Here is a 20,736-nt window from a genome sequence, read left to right as displayed (position 1 = left end):
TTTGGGACTAACACACACATCCTTGTGGACCAGAGGTGAGAAGCCTCTAACAACACCGAGCTGACACTGTAATAAAAATAAATACRATGTCTAGCCTCAAGCAATGGCAATTTCACAGGGGAAAAAAAAAAATCAATATTTTTCAGTGCAAGTGATTTTTATACCAGAATATTAGTTTCTAGTTTGAGATTTCAAAAACACCTATCAGTTTAATTTGCTAGTTTTAGTTTGTCATAACTAAGCTGGGAACTTTCCACTTTAACACAACATCCACACCCCTGCCCTGATTTCCCTGGGACAGTRTCTGTGCTGTTGACTGGATGCCAGTTTAGAGCACTTACTCCACCTGGATAGGGATGGAAACTATCTGTAAATGTGGCACTTTGACACCTGCAAATACCAGAAGGTGCTCAGTAATTGCTGCACTRGTGTGGTGCTGTGATCACCAAGCACAGTCACTCAGAGATGGTCAAGAAAGTACCAAAGGACACTTGGTGGGTCAATTTTATGTTTAAATGCACATTCATGCCACACAGACCTTTCTGAATGCAGATTCCTGTTCTGAATACAAGTAACTGCTCTTTAGGCTCTCAATTTTATAAATCACAACTGTTAGGGACCAGGAAAATTGGATAACTTCTTTGTAGAACCATAGGAACAGTTACTGTCAAACATTTTCCAGGGTAGAGGTCTAATTCTTGATAAACATGTTCCTTAAGATAAAGGYTATAACTTGTCTGTCTGAGCAGTGTTAGGAGCATTACAAAAGCCACTGGAAAAAAAGCACAAATGGAATGTTAACCTTATTCTGTCTACACATGTATACATATTTATCACATAAGCAAGAACYACTGCAAATGAGCTGCAAATTAAAATCAACAGAAATGCAAATGGCAGAATGTGGTTAGAAGCAAAACAGGTAACAGGAATCTCCCACCACTTCCTAATATTTTTTTAATTTTTTTTTTAAGAAGCTGTGTAGACACAGACCTGGCTGGGCCTCTTGCTTCTCAAACTTCATCTTTTCTTCTCTGGCTCTGTCCTCTGCATTTACAGGAATCCCAGAGTCATCCCGAGGTATTATCTTTCCATGGAAAGGGCACTTGAGAAAGAAAGCAGGGGAAAAAAACTCGAAATTTTTAAATGAAAAGAAAATGTTTACACTTTATTCAACACAGCCTTAAAGCCAGAGATTGGAATTGAGCAACAAAACTACACTTGATTCCCAGTCCTCTTTAAAAATGTCATGAGTTTAATATAGTGAGAATCTCAAAGAAATACGCTCTTTTTGATACAAATATMCAGTTTCAAGAGACCAGATAGCATATCCTGTCAAGTCTGGAACTAGGGCATCAATGCTGCATTGTGTATTGTGGTTTATGCTATATCCCTATCCTGTAACAATCCCATTTAAAGTATTGAAGTGCATTTAGATCTTTCAGTCCCAGGCAATACAGGAAGAATAAGAATACTAGAACAAAGCATTTAAGCAAAGCAACTCTGTTCAACAGAGCTCAAAATGTGAGGCTGTGTAGAATTTAGCTTTCATAAAACTTAATTTGTAAATAAAATTTCTTTGCCCCTCAAACACACAAATTTCTAGAAACAGATAATATCAAATATGCCTCTCAATGAGGAAAAATTTTCAGCAAAGAACTATCTCTGCCTTACTGGCATCACAGTAATAAATAAAATCCAAATAACCTACAATGAATGCTAAAAATATTTGAGAGTTCTTTAAATGTTCACAGCTTCTTTACCAAAATGATGTTCCCCATATGAAGCACAWATTAACACTGAGCTTCTCCAACTCAACGTTCTTCCACTCCCTTGAGCTATACTTAGAATATGAAATAAATGTTTATGGATGTTTTAAGGAGATCTTCTCCCTAGAGCCCCAATTTTGGAAGTTATGTAAGTTGATGCCTACCTTAATCCGATCTTGTCTTTCACACAGACTTCCATCAGGCATTGGTGCTCGACATTTATGTTTTACTGGTTCAAACTTGCCAGCAAATGTTATATACCTGGTTTTTAACATTTCTGTTATTTCTTTATTTTCCACCTCTTCCTCTACTTCACAKGGTGCCCAAAATCGATGCTCAGAGGTAAATCTGGGAAAACAACAAATGAAAATTATTCACAGACAAAATTGTAAGARAATGTATAGAGATGCCACTATCAACCTGTGCTAAACTCATACAACAAAGGAAGGGAAGCTTTACTAGTGAATTAAAAAAAACCAAACCAGCAATCTACCAGTCTTTCTTATGGCTCCTGTATTATGAAGATGTTTTTAAAATATCACCCAAGCCTGTCTAGTATTGATTTCCTGTTTAACCTGCTAAGCTGTTACAAGTCTTAGCTTTAGTTCATGATCTGACATCCAGAGTCGGTTATCCAATTTCCAGATTCAGTGAATAACTTTGTAATTCTGTATTTAACATTCTTCATAACAAAATACTTCTATGACTAAGCACAGAAAACAGATCAAGGAGGAAACAGTTTGATCTTAACTTGTCTGATATTATTACTGATAGACAGACTCCTGCAGCAGCAGAGAAGCAGAAGCTGAAATCAGAGGATGTTGCAAGACATTCAGACTAAGAGAAAGWGCAAACAATCAAATGAACCTTATAYAGRTTCTTTCTTCCTGYTTCTCCTAYASAGTGTCCAWAAATCTGAGAAATTATCAAGTATTCCTCTAGGAAATTAAGCCAATCCACTGAAAATCTATTTTAAAATCAGAGACCTTACCTACAGTTACAGACACATATAGGCAAACAAAAGATTTTCTCAATGGCATTCATATAATTAAATTTTAGCCACCCTAAGATGCCAATAGCCTGTASTAAAAAACAGGCAGCCCCAGAGAGCAATTACCTGACTCATTTTAGATGCTAATCTTAGGAGGCAATGACTGTCCCTCTGATGGTAAATGTTTCTTTCTCCTAATCATGAAAAAAAATTAGGCAGACCAGTTTAAGCTTAGGTATCTAATTTTAAGATACCTGAAGTTGACAACAACTATCCCATCCCAAATTTAAGGAAATATGAAGTTAAAAGGGGGAAAAAAATACAGCAAAACTAAGGAAAAATCTGCAGCCTGCACATCTGCTGCTCATTACAAACAAAATGGAGATACCTATGATGGCAGATGTCTTGATAAGAACATAAAATTCCTAAAGGACACTTTACAATCCCTTTCTTCCACACAGTTCTTCGACCCAATCAGTTCCAGAGTTATTTGAGAGGATTTTCTCTATCCATATCCAATTCATCTCACTAATATCCTTGGGTGTCATTCCTACTTCTGAAACTTGGCTTTCTRTAGACTGCAGAGCCATATATACAGGACCACTGGTGTCACTCAGCACACCAGTCTCAATTCAGCAAAGCACATAAGCCAATACTTGAAAGAATTACTTTAGAGGGCCTGAAGAGTTTTGATTAATTTTATCTAACCAAGTTTTCAGCAGATGACAAGCTAAAAAAAAAATAAGAGGAAAACATCTGACCTTAGCAACCTACAACATATATAGCTGCTGGTTTTAATGCAATAGTTGAGCATTTAGAACCATGTGAAAAGGTTAGTACTAAATTAAAAAGGAATTAACAAAATTTTGAGCATCTCTATGATTTGCCAAGTTATCAGAAAAATGTTCAACAAAATTCTTGYTATATTCTAAATATAGATGAATTCTATCCAGTAATTTCTCCATCAAATACGTGTCATTAAGTGCCAGTTAAATGCTAATCTGCCATAAAGTACAAATAACTTTTTTCTGGTAAACTAGGGGATAAAGGAAAAAGAGTTCCAGTGGAGGCCATTTCAACAATAAACACAGTTATATATTTCCACAATTTTTGGTTAAACAAAATGTRTTTAATTGCAAGTTTCTGCAAACTGTAGCATAAAAACTGAAAAGCCCTAAGAGTCTTTCCAAAATATCAATATGACTTTAGCCCAATATTTGAATGGTACAGTATATTCAGAAACTATGTGGCCAGACTGTACAATAGACAGTAAATAAAATAATTACATAAAGTTCTTATTTGCTTAATTTAATGTAATGCTGAAAGCAAGACTGACTGCCAACTCTGTGTTATTAATACTGAAGCCACATGGAGGGGAAAACACTCCTAAAAAGAGACACCATATAGGATTTTCACATGCATGATAATCTTACAGAATCTTAGTAAAATTCTGTGTCCTTTGGTGGTCTGAACAGCCCATCCCTTCTAAATTATCAAATTACAGTTACATGAGAATGAAGAAGCATTAAACAGTTGTGCATGTCAACCCTTCCAATTAGGAAATAATTCTATTYAATAATTTCTCTGTCTCMCTTCCCCTAAACAYGCATCCAACAAATCCCAAGAAAATMAAAATTTTGTTTTGCCCTATGTATCACTGATCAATATTTGGGAACTGAACTGAAAAGAGCCTTATTCCTACAATGATATTCATAAAAACTACTGTTTACTACAAGCATRTAACTATTTTTCTCCCAACATGACTTAYAAGSAGGTGAGAGAAGAACAAAGCAGTGRCAATTCCCAAAGYTGTCTGATTTCTTGTTGCAAGTTAAGCAACATTTTAAATTTAAGAAGGAGAGTCATGAGTTTGCAAGGTCCATGCTATCCAAAATAAGTCTATTAAGCTGACATAGCAGACTCTACACAATACAAAATTGTGCAGTACACACTACCTTCTGCCCTCCCTAAAATACCCAACAAAACTTCTTTAGAAAATCATCTTCCTGGTAGCTACATTCTCACTGTCAAATGAATTTATTGTAAATGCTGTGATTAAATAAGCAGACTGCTAAACAGATGAAGTGGAAAGACTTTTCCCCTTCAGATTTCAAAAAYTCAAATTCCATACACATCCCATATGTATTGTCTATTTTTCAGTTTGCTTTTTTTCCCCTAAGAATCTTATAGAGCCAGTATGGGGGCATATAGAAAAGGTAAAGGAGYTGGCCAATAACTACCTTAAATTTTCAATAAGTCTATTTTATGCCTGGGGTCAATGGTATTGTGTGTGCAGTTACTTAAATTATCTTTAGTTAGATTGGCATAGCTGTAGTTATAGACTATATGGTTCAGAAGGGTGCCCTCTATTTTATTGGGAAGCATAAAAATAAAACAGTACAGCACAAAGCAGACAGGCAGTGAAATATGCTTCTGATTTCACTTATGACTTGAATAACTCATTTGCATTGTAAAATAAGGCCCTACTACCTTTTTGGCATTATCACAGACAAATGCTTCCTAGAGCACTGCTGAAAATCTTTTAATAGGCTTTGAAGRGCCAACACCACAYGAGATGGAATCCAAAGCTTGGAGAGATTGTGGTAAAGCACTTTTATGTATCAAATTGCACTAGTTTTTGGAAATTTAAAAGATATTCAGCATTTTATGCAATTAGGCACAGGAGCAAATATTTCCTCTTGTTCGTTTCTGCCAACACTGTTTTAGCACTGTGATTACAGGTTGGGTTTTTTTTAGTTTATTTTCTTACCAAAGCAAACAAAGTTAAAGTAATACTGCCAAGAACCTAACAGTTTCATTTGCAATCCAGTCAGTCAATGATTTTTGCCTTTTTCAAGCCAGGTATGGAACACACTGATACCAGAGTTCTGGTGGACTTAAATAAAATTTATACATAGAAGGAGCACTTTGCAACCCAACTCCTAATTAAAAATATTAAAAGCGGTTTTAAAAACTGATTGCTAGAAATAAATTCTGGTATGTACCAAACACATCTTCTCCCCAGCAGTGCTAAAGCTTTYCCTAAGTCAGCAATGCTTCATGAAACACAAAACCTCCAGGAYAGCAATGGAAAGTGAAGGATCCAAATCCAAATCCTGTAACTGCAACCTTTTTCTTTTGTGACTGAATAAGCATATCAGTTTSCTCAGTTACCACCCTGTGGAGTCAGGAAAAACACCCCTGATAMTTCCCAGCCTTTCTCCTACCTTGCCTGCTACTTATTTAGACCTTAAAGTCTCCAGCTGAGGGAATCTCTATCACACACTTGGCAGAGCCCTTTGCATAATGAGGTACCAWTTTAAATTGGAGCAACTGATGCCATGCTGCAAACATAAAAAGAGCAGAAAAAATGTGCTTTGAAGCATCAAAGGATATTTAATTAGTATCACATCTTCTCAAAACAAATAACATTTAAAGGTAGACTTTCTGACTTTGTTCATGGGTCCTACAACACAAGGTAAAGAAGAAAAGTAATTATCAAAAGAAGTAGCAGTCACCCCACTGCATGACCTCTGAGTACAAGTAAATCTATTTATTTGTTTAATTTGTCTTAAAAGAAGAARAGCATTACTTGAGAATCTTCCCAGCACTTGGCTGATCCTCTCCCCAGTAGTGAAGATCTAATCCAAAAGGCATGAGGGGAGCTTTAGCTCTTTCTTCTAGTTTCCTTCTTTTACTGTCAGGATCTTCCAAGTTTGCTGTGTCAGTACCTGCAGTTTCACTGGAGAAAATTGATGAGCAGTCAGTACAGGACAGCAATGATCACAMCAACTTTTTCTCTGTTTTCACTATATTCTTTTAGACCAAGACTAATATTACCTTAGATGTAGGACTACATCTACTTTTACAAGGTCATCCTTTTTTCTCTTTTAAAAAAAACAAACAACTACAGGTCTCAACATCACACACACACTATGCAGGTGACTGCATGTTCAGCTGCTGCTGGCTAACACATCTCACACTGTGGGGGCAGAATCCCAGAGATCTGATGGGGGCAGCAGTGGATCACAMATGTTGTATTCCCACAGGAGCTACAGATATGCTACTGGAAATCTCAGATCAATTCCAGTTTGCCACGTTTTGGGGGCTTTCCTGGCCAATGCAAAAGTGTCTTTCCAGGAAAACACCACTAAACAGATCACTCCAGTCTTATCCCCAAATCACAGCTAAATGCTAGGCAAGACTGGGGTTTCACCTAACTTTCAACAGGATTGATAACAAATATGTCTTTGGAAGCAATATAACACAACTCCAGGCAGCACTGACAGATTAAGTCACTGGGAATTAAGAGATGGTTGAYACGAATTGCTAAATGAACATTAGGAGACATTCTGTTTAGCTGCAAACAAAATTTACCCAAATAAATAGGGGGTGTTGTCAGCAAAGAAGGGAACAGTGTATTTTCATAAAGGCCATTTAAACCAAATAAGAACTGTATTAACTGAGCCGTAAAAGATTCCTTAAAATCCTGGGGCAATCACCAACAAAATCCCAAAGCTTAAGCAATTAACGTAACTTCAAAATGAAACCAAGTCAGCCTTAGCAGCTTGCCTGATTTGTGAATGCTTTTCTGTGTGCTGTTGTGACTGATAAACACAAGAACAAGAGGTTTGTACAAGAATCAAAAATAACCTGGTGTGAGAAGGTGGTAACTTTGGTAGTTTGTCTCTAATAAGTTTCAGTGTGGCAGCTGCACAGGTTGGATCRAGCTCATCCTCATTCCCTTTGAGCTGAGTGCGGGAGCTCAGTGGAACTGCTCCTGTTGGTGCCTTCACCACTGGGGCTTTTGGAGGTGACTGGGGTTCAAGCCCTGCAAAAAAAAAAAAAACTTGATGTTTAGGAGTGATGCACTTCTCCCACCCTCACAGTGGGGCCAGACAGCTCAGCTGACCACATCTTCCTGCTTTCAGTTTGCTTTAGACATCAATCCCACTCAGAGTGAAGCAGAATTATTCAGAGAACATTTGTCTTTCACAGATACTAAACGACACAATTTACCAGCAGAAAATATCTAAGTGCTGGCAGAAGCAGGAAGGACACCCACAGTCTGCTCAAGAGACAGGAAACACCTGAGTTACACCTAAGGAATGAGCCTTTTGCAAGGCAGTACCAGGCAATGATGTTCAGCACCAGCAGCTCAGTGGTGGGGTAACTTTAATTACCTTATACAGCCAGATGAGACAGCACAGACTGAGAAGTTGCAATTAGGCTCAGCAGTCAGACAGTGCCTGCCTCTAGTCACTGAGCTGGAGGAGCTACTCTGTTAGCCWGYAGTAGTAGCAAGAACTTTTCAGCCMATAACAGCTAAAATTGGAAAGACATGATCCCTCACACCAATGTGATTTATCCCCTCAGAAAGCTTTTTTATAAAATAATTTCTTGAAATACAAGGTCTCACCTCTCAAAAAGACCACTAAATTTATACAAAAAAAATAATAGCTTCACAAACCTAAAATTTTCAGCAAATTATCTGACCTTCTTATGAAAAGTCACTGAAGTTTACCTAACATGTTTTAGCTGTTTGTTTATTGTAACTTTAAATCTTTTGCCCAATTCTGACCAGCCCTGGATGAAGATACATCCAGACACTTTCTTGCTTGGTCAGTCATTAAATGTATCACAATACATTAGGTAGAATGGGAAAAGGTAATGCTAAATTCGTGACCTGATCTCTGAGTAGGAAACTGCAGGACCCATAGCAGCAGGTAGCTTTGGTACAAAAGATATTTTCATTTCAGTGAAAAATAAAATTTTCCACAAACAAAATTAGAACAATTCGGCCTGACCCATCTTTCTACCTTGTAAGGTCTTCCAGTAATTCATGCTGACCTTGACTGATTTGTATCACTCACTCTGGGTGCAATGCACGGATTGCATTGCCAAAGGCCACGATGCTGAGGTGGCAGCCTTTGAGATCCACCCCCAAGGYACACATTCTCCAAGTACTGAGATCAGGAGCTGAGTCCTTGGGCAGGGAATGACATCCATCCTTTTTTTTTTTTGTTTTCCAAAGCTCCAAGCTCAGGGCACAGAGAAGGACACCCTCTACCCAGACAGAGCTGACAATCCTAATTCAAAATCCAGAGCTCATCCTGCTGCTGGTGCTGAGCACACCTGCCACTGCTACTCCCTCTCTCACTTCTGCCCACACCAAACACTAATGAAAGCTATGAACACTTCACATTCTCCAAAGTCAACAAGGTTTTAAAAACCTTGTCCAAAAAAACCCACCCGAAGCATTTAAAGGACTAATCTGTGCATTGGAAAACAGTCTCAAAATTAGCAGAAGGACCAGGAATGAGGGAAATGATAATTAAATGTAATAGGATGGATCTAAGCAGAGAAATGTCTAGGTTAAACAGCAAAAGAAATTAACTCATTACACTTATTAGGCTGTGGATTTGCTGTTAGAGAGGGATAATAGTGCCTCCAATTTTTTTTTTTTTTTCAAACAGCACTTCAGTGAAATAAAAATGCAAGAATTTTCAATTTATGCCTCTGGAAGGGAGGCAAGACAGGGCTCCATCTCAGCTTATGTCATAGGCTAGAAAGAGAAAATGCCCTTCTCAGGTGCTTTTATCAAAGTGAAGCAGAATTAACCCAAAACATTGTTATGACCACACTTTAGAACCATCAGCATTTGGAGAAGTAAGCTTCCTTTACAGAAACAGTTACAAACAGGGCCTTTGGCATGAACAAGGTTAACSGAGAAGAATATGCCATAGATTCTGTCTGTAATATAGAATTGCTCAGACTGTACCTAGCTTTTAAACTGCTTTCTTTTTCTTTTCATAACCCTTTCTGAAAAGCACTGTTTAAAGCAAATGTTTTGAGGGCACTTGTATGTGTACTATTTACAAATAGCAAAGAAAAAAGTAAAAGATAGCAGGTTTGTGTAACTCACCACCCCTCTTCCCTCATCTTCAGAGAAAATATGTGCATATGTATTAAAAGTTCTCAGAAAACCCTATTTTTTTCCTTTTTTTTTTTCTATGATCTTTACAGGAAGCATGACTGCTTGCTCACACAAGTTTTGTTGAGGAGGAGGGGAACAGCAGAGACAAGCAGTCAGAAACACACAGAAAAGGCAAGAGATAAATGGACAAAGTGACATTTAGACAGATAAAAATCACATCCAGAAGATCAATAAAGGAATTCTTAAGAGTTACAAGAACAAAATATTTTCTGATTGATTTCTTATTTTAAACCATTAACAGAAAAATAGCTAACAATAAATACACTAGGACATCAGTAACTCCACCMCTGCAGAGTTTTTAAAAAGTATTTRTGTATTAAAGTAGTTTTAGCTGACAAGATAAAGAGTCACCAGGCAGACAGCCCCAGCTGAATAGTGTCAAATGTTGCTTTGTTTTGGTTTTAAAATAYAGATGGGATTAAATACAGTTTTAAAAGTAAAATTCTTCTTCAGAATTCGGCTGTGGTTTATTTAACAAGTACAGTACCTGGGTTCAAATTGTTCCAAYAGCAGCTCTGAGAAAGAATCATAAAAGTGTTTAAATCCCCCTTTTTGTTTAAATTGACCAAATGGCACCTATTGCCTGAAGCAATAAAGTAGCCCGTGTTCACAAGATAAATCGATAGAAGGAAAGAGAGAGGCTGGGGTTTCAGCTGAAGTTAGGCTGCTGAATGCTGACATTATTGATTTTAGCTAGTTCAGCTGGCCTTGTAATTAAAATGTAAATTTGAGAAAGAGATTATGTCCTGACAGAAATGGTGGGATTAGGGGGAGATAAAAGCCCCTCAGTGAAAATTCAGAGAAAAAGCAAGCACAGGTTTCCTCAGCTGTGTGGATTTAGAAGAAATCAAGCTACTTCAGATTCACTGAAGTTTAATTGAAAAAACRGAGATAGAATATAAACAAGTATTACGGACTTTACCTTTCCTGAAAAAAGAATTAATAATTTCTGCTTCCCATTTGTTGAAACTTTGTCAAGCCAAACATATATGATTTCTATTTAGCACAGACACTGTCCCAGATTGTCAGAAAAATCCAGCAGTTCAGGTGCAATATTTCCCCACTTACTCTATTGTGCTCACAGTGAAAATGCCTGCTGGTGTTTTACTCAGGAAACACGATAAGCTTTGGGCTTTGCAAAGCTTCCCAATGCCTTTGAATGGAGCTATGCCCAGTTATGTGAAATCCTGGAATTCCACTTTGGAAATTCAAATTAAAGGAAAAAAGGTAACTATGGTAGTTGACAAGAAGAGTTCACTAACATTACATAAACATTTTGGCTTACTGGAATCACATAAATTGCTAATTTGTTATAACATTAATTAGCCCTATTTATTGCTGTTTTACAATCATAGTTAAAAACTAGTTAAAAACTATAAATCATAGAAAAAAGAGCAAACAGTTTATATTAAGCCCTTTCTATACCTGACACCCTGATATTTTAAACTTATGATTTTACAGCCCTTGGCCATTGCACAGATCCTCTGAGGGTACTGCTATGGCAAACTACTTAAAAGCATACCAACATCTTGTGCAGTGAGTATTAATCCCCAAGAACTGTAGTAGAAATCAAGWATATCCCATGTCATGTTAGATTTTCTGGGAACCTTATTTACACTTAAGGACCTCTCCTGAGAATGAAGAAGTTTCCATGATCATCTGATCAAGATGAATCAAAAGCARTATTTACAGTCAATACTTCTACACAGATGTTGAAGAATTTTGCTGGAAATTATAATCATGTTTTTCATAAATGTGAMAAGTTATCTTCCTTCCAAATACTGTATTGCAGTAAGTTTTACTCATTTATTTTTCTAAGTGCAGCTAAACCTCTGTAGGCTCAAGCTGTCCAGGTTGGATATTAGGAAATATTTCTTCACTGAAAGAGCAGTTAAGCATTAGAAGGGGCTCCCCAGGCAAGTGGTGGAATCACCAATCCTGGAAGTGCTCAAAAAATGAGTAGATGAGGCCCTTGGTGACATGATTTAGTGGGCATGGGGGCACTCAGTCAAAGGTTGGACATGATGATTTTAGAGGTATTTTCCAATCTTAATGAGGATTCTGTGATTTCATACAGGACTTGTGTTTGTCCATATTCAAAACACACTAATACAATGAACAATCTCATTTGTAAACCTATAATTGAATACTTCTAAAGTTTTATATGCTAAGAGAAATGGAGACCACTTGCACATCTGACTACTGAAATTCTGGACTGGGATTTTWACTTCAATGCTGAATATCTGTTTCCAATACATTTAATCAACACATGCTATTTACATCATGTAACAGCTACATCAGTTTTCTTTTTTAAGAATTCATAGTAATATTAATAGAAACCTTATTGTAGACTGATTGTCTAGGCTGAGAAACACAAGTGTGTGTCACATGTTCCAAATTAGGAAAAAGGAACTCAAATTTCAAAGAGGTAAATAAGTAATTCTATCATCTTTCCCCCTGAAAAACGTGATACGTTTTTCCCCCTAAAAGATGTCTTATTTAGCTTAGACAGTGTAATTCCAAGTCTCAAAATCAGCCCCTGACAATGGTGCTTCACATACTCTGGAATCTGCAGGTTTTTTTTTCTGCCATGGTCTCCAGTGAGCTGTTTCTCCACAGCAAACTGTTCTCCCTGTCCTTCACAAGCAAGAAGAATTCCCTCAGGAAGCTCCTGAGGTATGGAGACCAGACAAATCCAACCTGAYTGAAACTAGACCCAGACAAACAGAGAAATCACTGCAGTAAGGAACGAAAAAGTTTGGCATAATTTTTAATTTCCATTTAGCCAGTACATGTGTGCCTGTTAAAGGATTCAACAGTCAGTAGAACCTCAGCAACTTCATTCCCAAATAATAATGTCACCAGAAACATTTGTTTGCACTACAAYGAAGCAGGGCAGCATTATTTGGTTAATCATGGTAAGGCACATTTTTATGGCCCATACCAGATGAAAGCAATTGGCCAAACTGCTCTTCAGACTTACATTTCTCCCCAAATAACCCACCTTACCTTATRTATGAAATACAGGCACCTGTTAGAAGCTGCTCTACCGACCCCACATTTGTGTTCTGTCCTCTTCTGTGCAGAGTCAGCCTTGAGTCAAATTTACTTCATTATTACTGCCATGGCAATCACTCTCTCCCTCATGGAAACTCAGACTCCCTCCCATTTTAAAACCTATTAAAAATGGATTTTAGAAAGTTTTTCAAATACAACTACCACTGGAAAATCCTAATAAAATCTAGTAACAGACAACCAAACCAAGTATTTCCCTACAAGACTAGTAAGTACTAAAACAAGTCCTTCACTGAGTACATCAAAGATACCTAGATATTGTAGTAAAAGTAACATTTAGGATTTGTGCTTTTTCCTTGTGATTTCCAGATGATGTTCATGTGTACTATTAACATTTAAAACAAAAACCAGAACAAAACAAAAAAAAACCCAACCAAACAAAAAAAACAAAAAAACAAAACCCAAACCAAAACAAAAATAAAAGAAAAAAAAAATTACAATACCATGGAAGAGAGGAAAACATAACTGTAAAATCAAGAGATCATAATTCTGTGTTAATCTGTTAGATGCTTCTATAAAGGAAAAAAAGACCAGTTAAAAATGCTGTCAATTCTTCACAGGCCAAAATGAGGCCAATCTGTTTTGCTTCATTAATACTTGAATACATGCTCTTTTTGCCTTGTGAAGATTTAAATCCACTACAYACAACARCAAAACTTTTTTTTTTTYTTTTWAATGGGAGAAATGTCATTTAGATGAAGGATAAAAGATCGCATTATTATTGTATGGAGGAACTATTTCTGCAACAAAAATGAAGGAAACAAATAGAGCTCAGATGCAGCCAGCACAGCTCACAGGAATACATGTGTATGGTTTGATAATGCCTGCCTTCAAATTCAGTGCACTTTTTCTCACCATGACACAGACAAAATATTTGTACTTGACCACACAAACAAAAACATTTAAAAGAATTAATCTGTTCTATAGGGAATAAAAAACACAGATGTCAATAAGTTTGTATTTAATTTTCCTATTTTTAAAAATTTTGTAATGATTCTCTGATGTTTGGCATTTTTGAGGTCATTTTGCTTTAACCACCTGCATGTCACCTGCACATCTTGGGGGATGTCTGTCAAGAGCCTGAAGCAYTCCCAATTCTATGTAAAAAAACATGTGGCAACATCTCTACTAAGGAAATAATGGTTTTGTACACCTTATTAGCTSAGTTGGGGTTTAAGCCTTCACATTGTTATGACTTTTCACAGTAACAACACAGAGAGTATTACTCAAATACCATCAAATTGGGAAAGTCAGTCTGGGGACATCTAACTCAAAAAAACCACATCACACAAGAAGGAAGAATTTTTGAAATGGACAGAACCAACCCTTGGGATTTTGGAACTGTAGCTTTGATCCCYATATGAAAGAAATCTCAAGCAGACTTTAAGATGCAATGTGAACCACYAAAGTAGCTACCAGGGACCGAAAAACATTCTGGCTCAAGGCTCAAATACAAGAGAAATAATATTATTAGCCAGAGTTGAAATAATGCTTTGTGACTGCACAGTCATTCCTAATATAATTTTGGGTAAAGATCAAACTTGATAACCAAYAGACTGCTTCCATACTAACAGTCCCCAGTCAGATGGTTCCCTTGTGTAACCACTCAAAACAGCAACAGCACCTCCCTGTCCTCAAAGCAGTATTGAACAAGTAATGCTTGCATTGAGACACAGACAAGAACTACCAGCTAAAGTGGGTGCTTTACCCTAGAGCTGAGAATTGCTCCATTTTCATGTTGGAAAGCACATCCCTACAAACAGATCACTTCCCATGTGGAYCAGAGCTCAGCTGCAAGCCAGCCAAAGACCACCAAGGGCAGGAAGGAATCTCACACCCTTTGGCATCAGCCAAAAATTCTTTTCTATGGTACAAGAACAGTATCAGGAGCTGCACAATTCCATTCCTTACCTCATCCATCCTAACACTTTACACTAATGAAACCAACAGCTGACCAGAAAAAGCTGGAATGTGGAAAATTTAAAGTGGAAAGATTTTATTCCTTCCTGCACTTTTCCTTTAAATGAATAATGCCTCCATTTTCCAGAGSTTAGCAATGCCAGCTCTACAAGGACAGGTCACTCTTCAGTGGATATCAGCACCATCAGTGCCCAGTGACAAGAACCAGAGCCACTGTAGGAAAATTATTTTCAGTGTTGTTTCTTTTTCAGCCCAATATTCCTTTTTAGCAACACAGAGTATTTAAAATGACCCTGTGGTCCCACAGGAGGGCTGGCCTCTTGTCAGCTGCAGACATCAGATGCAAGTGTAAATAAGGATTATACAAATGGGAAGTCATTAAAATTCTGGTAATGCTAATTTGGCATGACACCTCTAATGGGTTTTATCTTCACACTTCAATTATCTAATCACCTAAATTCTTTTAACAAATTTACATTTCATTTTATACATCAAGATTCAAATTGACTTGCTCAATTCTACCTCCACCCAAACTGTACCCATCCTCAATTCAATTTCTGTATTTAATATTGCCACCAATTTGAGATTGTAATCATTAACTGCATACATACACAGATAATACAACTGAATGTGTCTATATACTTATGCATAGAACTTGTCTTTCTCTCTAAATACATTTCAATTTTTTACAAGTTTTTCAGCTCTCAGGAGAACCACAGAATTTACCTTATTGGTAAGATACATTTTTGTGAGAGAAGTGAAAGGGAATAAAGTGACTTTTAAATCAGTAATGTACATGTCATTTTTCAATCTATTTCCATAGTCATGTTTTGCAACCCTGTTTTCAGGTTAAACATAAAAAGTTAATCTGGCTTGTTCAGGAAAAGAACAACAAAAGGAAGAAAGCTCGTAACTGTTCACACCTTCCACATAACATTGGGATTTTATTTTACCTGAAACGTTTAAAGTTCCAGTTAGAACATGCCACCTGTGCAGACTTTYATTTTCTAAGCTGTGATTTTCAGGAATTCTGAATTATTTGCAGACTGTTTCCTAAACTGTGAACTTACATAATAACTTTAAATGGCAGCAAGTAAAGCTGAATGTCTTCAGAAGCAACAGGAATTATTAATTTCTTTAAAAATGTTATTTTTAACAAGCACATCAGATAAAGAACAGCCAAGTGTGACCATTAGCTCCAAGATAACCACATGTATACAAAATGAGAGAGGAGTTTTGTTTTCTGATTGATTGACTTCTTTACTATAATGTATTTTCCTATCAGCAATGCTTTAAATATGAATTGGGAAATTATTAATCCATTTTATATAGATTCTGAAAATATTCCTGAGTAGGTAGTAAGCCTGTTCTTTCATCCTTCCCTATAAGAAGGAATTCAAATAGCAGCCAAGTATTGTGTTAGTGTGATACAAAGGGTGGTAAGATGCTTTATTTTTGAAAAATTCGTGTCYATAAGGAAGACAGAATAAAAGGGAAGAGATGAATACATTTCACTTCCAGTGGAAGTTGGTGAATATAAACAGAACTTTTGCATGTTAGGATTACATAAGCTCGTGCTAAAGATACTGAAAACAAATTCCAGGTAGTAGCTACTGCCTTTTATGAGGTAAACTGCAGAAAAGGGAAAAACTTCTTGCATTTTTTAACCTAAAGCTTTGTGATGGTAGCTACCCATCTCTACAATGTACTGAAATCTCGAGAGTCCTCAAATCTACCCAGTTACACAGAGGTAAAACTGCAGACTCRACAAAGGACATGGAGCAATGCATTGAAATTGAATTAAGATGAACTTTCCTCAGTAACACCCCTCTCAATTTCACAAAAAACACAYAGTAAGTATAAATTTATTTTAAAATTATCTRCTGTTAATAAGAAKGCAAAATTATAGACTGTCATCTGGTATGTGCTCAGTGGCTGTAATTCTGAGCCTGAAGGCTGAGCTGCATTTAGCATCTTCTGACAGCAATACCCAAASAGAAAGAGCCACCTTGCAGAGCTCCAAGTTGGGCATCCTATGGGAGGARGTGGCTGTGCATCTCTAGCTACTACTAAAGCAGGTGATGGAAGAGCACCTTACCCCATCTTACCAGGTTGTCACTAATATTTCTAATATTCAGGCTCACTGCCAGCTTTACTTTGCAATCCCTTCACTCCCATACGTGTTTTGCACACTTACAAGAACACAGGGTGMTGCTTCAGGCTCTGAGCTCCAGTGGAAGATGATGGAATGAAATAAGCTGCTCATCTCAGTTGCTCTTGCTCCTAGAAAGTATTTGTTTATCTAGAGCCAATCGCTGCTCTGGTGTCMATGTAATGACTTCCTCAGAGCAGGCAGAGATTACCCACACCACTGATCACTTTATTACTTCACAAGGGCTGTTTATTTACTTTAGTGCAGCAGTAACATGCAGGGATATAGCTTCCCACAGCTGGGCAAACTCACCATATTCCTTMCGCAGGTGGTCTGGAATGTGGGGCTCATAACCTTCCTTCTCAGGGACCTCCACAAACTCATCTTCATCCTCATCGTCGTCATCATCATCATCTGAGGCTTTCATCTAGAGAGATATTTTTGTTGGGATTATTTTCACTTTATTCTAATGTGAASACTGTTTTTCATTTCCCTTCACAATGAAAATATTTTGCAGACATCCTGATAGCCCTACTGAGACTTCTCTGTGTCAAAAGTATTTCCCTAATTATGTATTTAATCTTTATCAAAGATTAGGCCTTTGCTTAACATTTTCTCTCTAAAGCCATACTCTATCCTAAGGGCCTCTTTAAAGCCCCTTTTATCCATTAGAACACATGCAATTGGTGAAGTCTGAGAAAGTGTGAAGCTACAAAATAAGACCAAAAAATCTTAAAATAACATCAAGATTTTGACTTAATGAGCAAATTACAGTCTTACCTGTTCTCATTCAGATGATTTTACTCATTWAGCAGCACCTAAATAATCTGTGGCATGTTAAATGATATCACAAATTGTTTAAGAGCTCAAAACCAGAGCAAGCAAACAGGAGGGAAAGCTGATGAATGGGCAAGCTAATAGTAACCCAAATAAGAATATTCAGATCTGTATACTACAGTGGTTCACTGTGTTTCTTCACAACAGCACTAAAAATAATCTGACACATTCATTTCTTAACTAATTTGGTACATCCCAACCATTTATACCACCAGACAGCACACACTRCTCTGGTTAAGACCAACAAAACAGGGTTTTCTTAAATATGCACTTGGTCTGAAAGGAGGATCTATGAGTGGGTGAAAAAAAAATGGAGTTCCAAGTGACTAGTGTAATTCAACCACATAAGTGGCTTCCTATATAGAATTTTAGCTAACAACTACGGCATGTGCTATCAAATTGGTATTTTTTCTAAGCTTGTTCCATACCTGAAAATTATTTTTATTTCTAAATAAAGCTATGTAAGCTTTATTACATATTTATTTACATATTTATTTACATGTAAGCTCAGACTTTGCGTCACCAGACACTGTCTGTACTATCACAGCTTTAAAAAAGCAAATGCCACCTACCCTACAAAGGCAACGACAATGGAGACTTTGAGCTTTATTTCCTTCGCCCAAGTTCAGAGTCACCTAATTGCCAAGAACATAATTAGCACTTTCATGTACGTTTGCCATGTGCTTCTACAAGGAAACAGCAAGGGATAGCTACTAAACCCAACCTTACCACAGGTCATCACTTTTTTCCAATTCATTGCAGCAATCCAAAGCAACAGATAAAGAACAGCATAATTTTCACTATTTTCAGCTGTGTTCTTTACTTCTCYTAGTGCACCTGGCTTCTGTTAATATTCATACCAACTACTCATTGTTACAAGCACCAGAGGATACTGCAGGTTTTGCCTGGAGCAGAATTTTCCCAATTTAATTCACTACTCTAATCTTGTGTCACAGCTGAGYTCCTTTAAATCATACATATACTCTGAAGCCAAAAATCTAGCAACTATTCTTGGTTTATTAAATGTGGTTAAAAAATTAAATAACTTCCTTAAAAAAAAAAATCAGTATTTCTTTTTGGCCAGTATTGTAAACTGGACTGAATTAATTTCTAATAAAGAATGTTAATTGATATTAATACACAGATACACATTAACACATAATGAATGGGTGGTACAAATTACAATTAAGATTCTTCCCTTTGYTTCAAAAGTTTGATTTAAGAAAGTTCCAGTTCTAGTGGAAAAGAAGAAAACGACCAGATTTACCATCCTAATTAYGACAGCTGATTTACTATTGCATTCTTACCAGAGAACACCTAATTAATCTGCATTTTAAAATGAAGTSTCAGCACAATCATGTTTGAGAGCACTCTGCTGCCAAAGATAGGTAAGAACCCCAATGCAGTCTCAGCCCAATTATCCCTACCTTGAGAGCTGCCAACATTCAGGATCTGCTGATGGACCCTTCACCCTCAGTTTACTTTTTCTTTCCCACTACAGTCATTTTTCCTGGTCTAAAGGAAAGCAACAACTCAGGTCATACCTGGCCCAGCCACGACAGATGCACACTGAGCCTGAGCTCCTCGGCAGAAACTAAAACAGAATTCTAATCAAAGAAAAGATCAAATGTTCTATCACTGATCACAAACTCCCAAAGCCACTAGATTTGAAAGCAGAACATCTGTCTTAAACKACAACTTTTAGAAGACATTCCCACTGGCCTTTATAAAGGAAAAAAAAATAATTCTGTTTTTCACTGCACATCTGAAGAGGTCTAGAGATTATAAAGGAATTGGTTTGTATTTTGGTTCTGAAATTCTGCTGCTTGCTATCATCCCCTTTTCATCTGTTAGGGACAATTTGATTAAATTCAGCAAATAAACTCCAGTATTTCTCCAGCTACAACCAGGACAGCATCATCATTTTCATAATCAGGTTCCATTCCTTATCTAACTACTAAAGAAGCATTTCACCAAGACAAAACTTGTCATAGATAATCCTAGTCTATGACTTTGTGCCGTAATGTACAAAGTGACTAAGTTTCACATAATAAAACAGGAAAAGTAAATTCAGTGTTTCCTTAATTTTTACTGTCTGTAATTTTTTAGTCTGTAAACAAATAAACAGCAACAGGTTTAAGGAACAGAGAAATAGTGTTAACCTAGCAAGAGGAAAAAGTTCAGCCTGACCCTTTAACTTAAATTTCCAGATTATACCTAAAACAGCCATGATATAATACCAGTACTTTSTGGCATGTCATATCTGAGAGGATGAGAGGGAAAGCACTCTCATTACTATCTTTATAGGGGAATTACTATCTTTAATTGAAATTTCACCTAATTTGTTCATATCACTGGAGGCACATATCTCTCTGTATGGTAATATACTAAAATTCAGTGGACTTCACTAATGCTCCACTTGAAAACTGCACTGGAAGCAACTTTGCTGTATTACCTGCATGATCTAAAACTTTAAAGCACATGAAAAGCCTGACAGAGAAAAGGCATAATCAGATGCAAATTCACTTTGTTTAGGTACAATCCATGAAGTGTGCATTCAAGTACTATAGAAAACATTAATCATAGGAAACTGTAATTTTTGTTATCAGTCTAACACTAATCAAAAGGGAAACCTGTCACTACCGCTGACCTGTGAAACGTCCAATTATACTCTTCAGAAATGACAGGAGCACTTAACTTCCTCACTGAGTAAATGACGACAATCAATCAAGTTTGAATAACAATGAGCCACGGAGCTGAAAATTATTTTTTGTATAGAATCTACCCAGGAATTTATGAAAGGTGAAAAGCAACCCAAGGTTTTAGGGGCATTATGGCTTTCAGCTAGTGCAGCACATATCAAACACTAAACAGAATTTATGTGTTTTAATTTTCTAAAAGGTAGATGTGGACTTGGTGCTACAATGCATAACATATAATGCCAGATTTTAAATATGGGGGTCATTTTCATAAAATATTATGAGTATTGTTCACACCC

The 20,736-nt window shown here is 36.8% G+C and overlaps 1 protein-coding gene across 1 annotated transcript in view; it reads right to left on the bottom strand.

The window, feature by feature from the left end:
* UVSSA (UV stimulated scaffold protein A) overlaps positions 1-20,736 on the bottom strand; it is a 47,976-nt gene that overhangs the window by 7,779 nt on the left and 19,461 nt on the right. The window contains exons 7-11 of the mRNA XM_057376225.1: positions 17,214-17,328; positions 7,411-7,588; positions 6,350-6,499; positions 1,931-2,114; positions 991-1,102 (exon numbers count right to left, since the gene is read on the bottom strand). Of these exons, the coding sequence (XP_057232208.1) occupies positions 991-1,102; positions 1,931-2,114; positions 6,350-6,499; positions 7,411-7,588; positions 17,214-17,328 (739 nt within the window). The remainder of the gene's footprint in view (positions 1-990; positions 1,103-1,930; positions 2,115-6,349; positions 6,500-7,410; positions 7,589-17,213; positions 17,329-20,736) is intronic.

The sequence above is a fragment of the Malurus melanocephalus genome, unplaced genomic scaffold, assembly GCF_030028575.1.
Source record: "Malurus melanocephalus ecotype Western Australia unplaced genomic scaffold, MMel_1.1 scaffold_274, whole genome shotgun sequence".
NCBI lineage: Eukaryota > Metazoa > Chordata > Aves > Passeriformes > Maluridae > Malurus > Malurus melanocephalus.
This window is presented reverse-complemented; position numbering and strand designations above follow the sequence as displayed.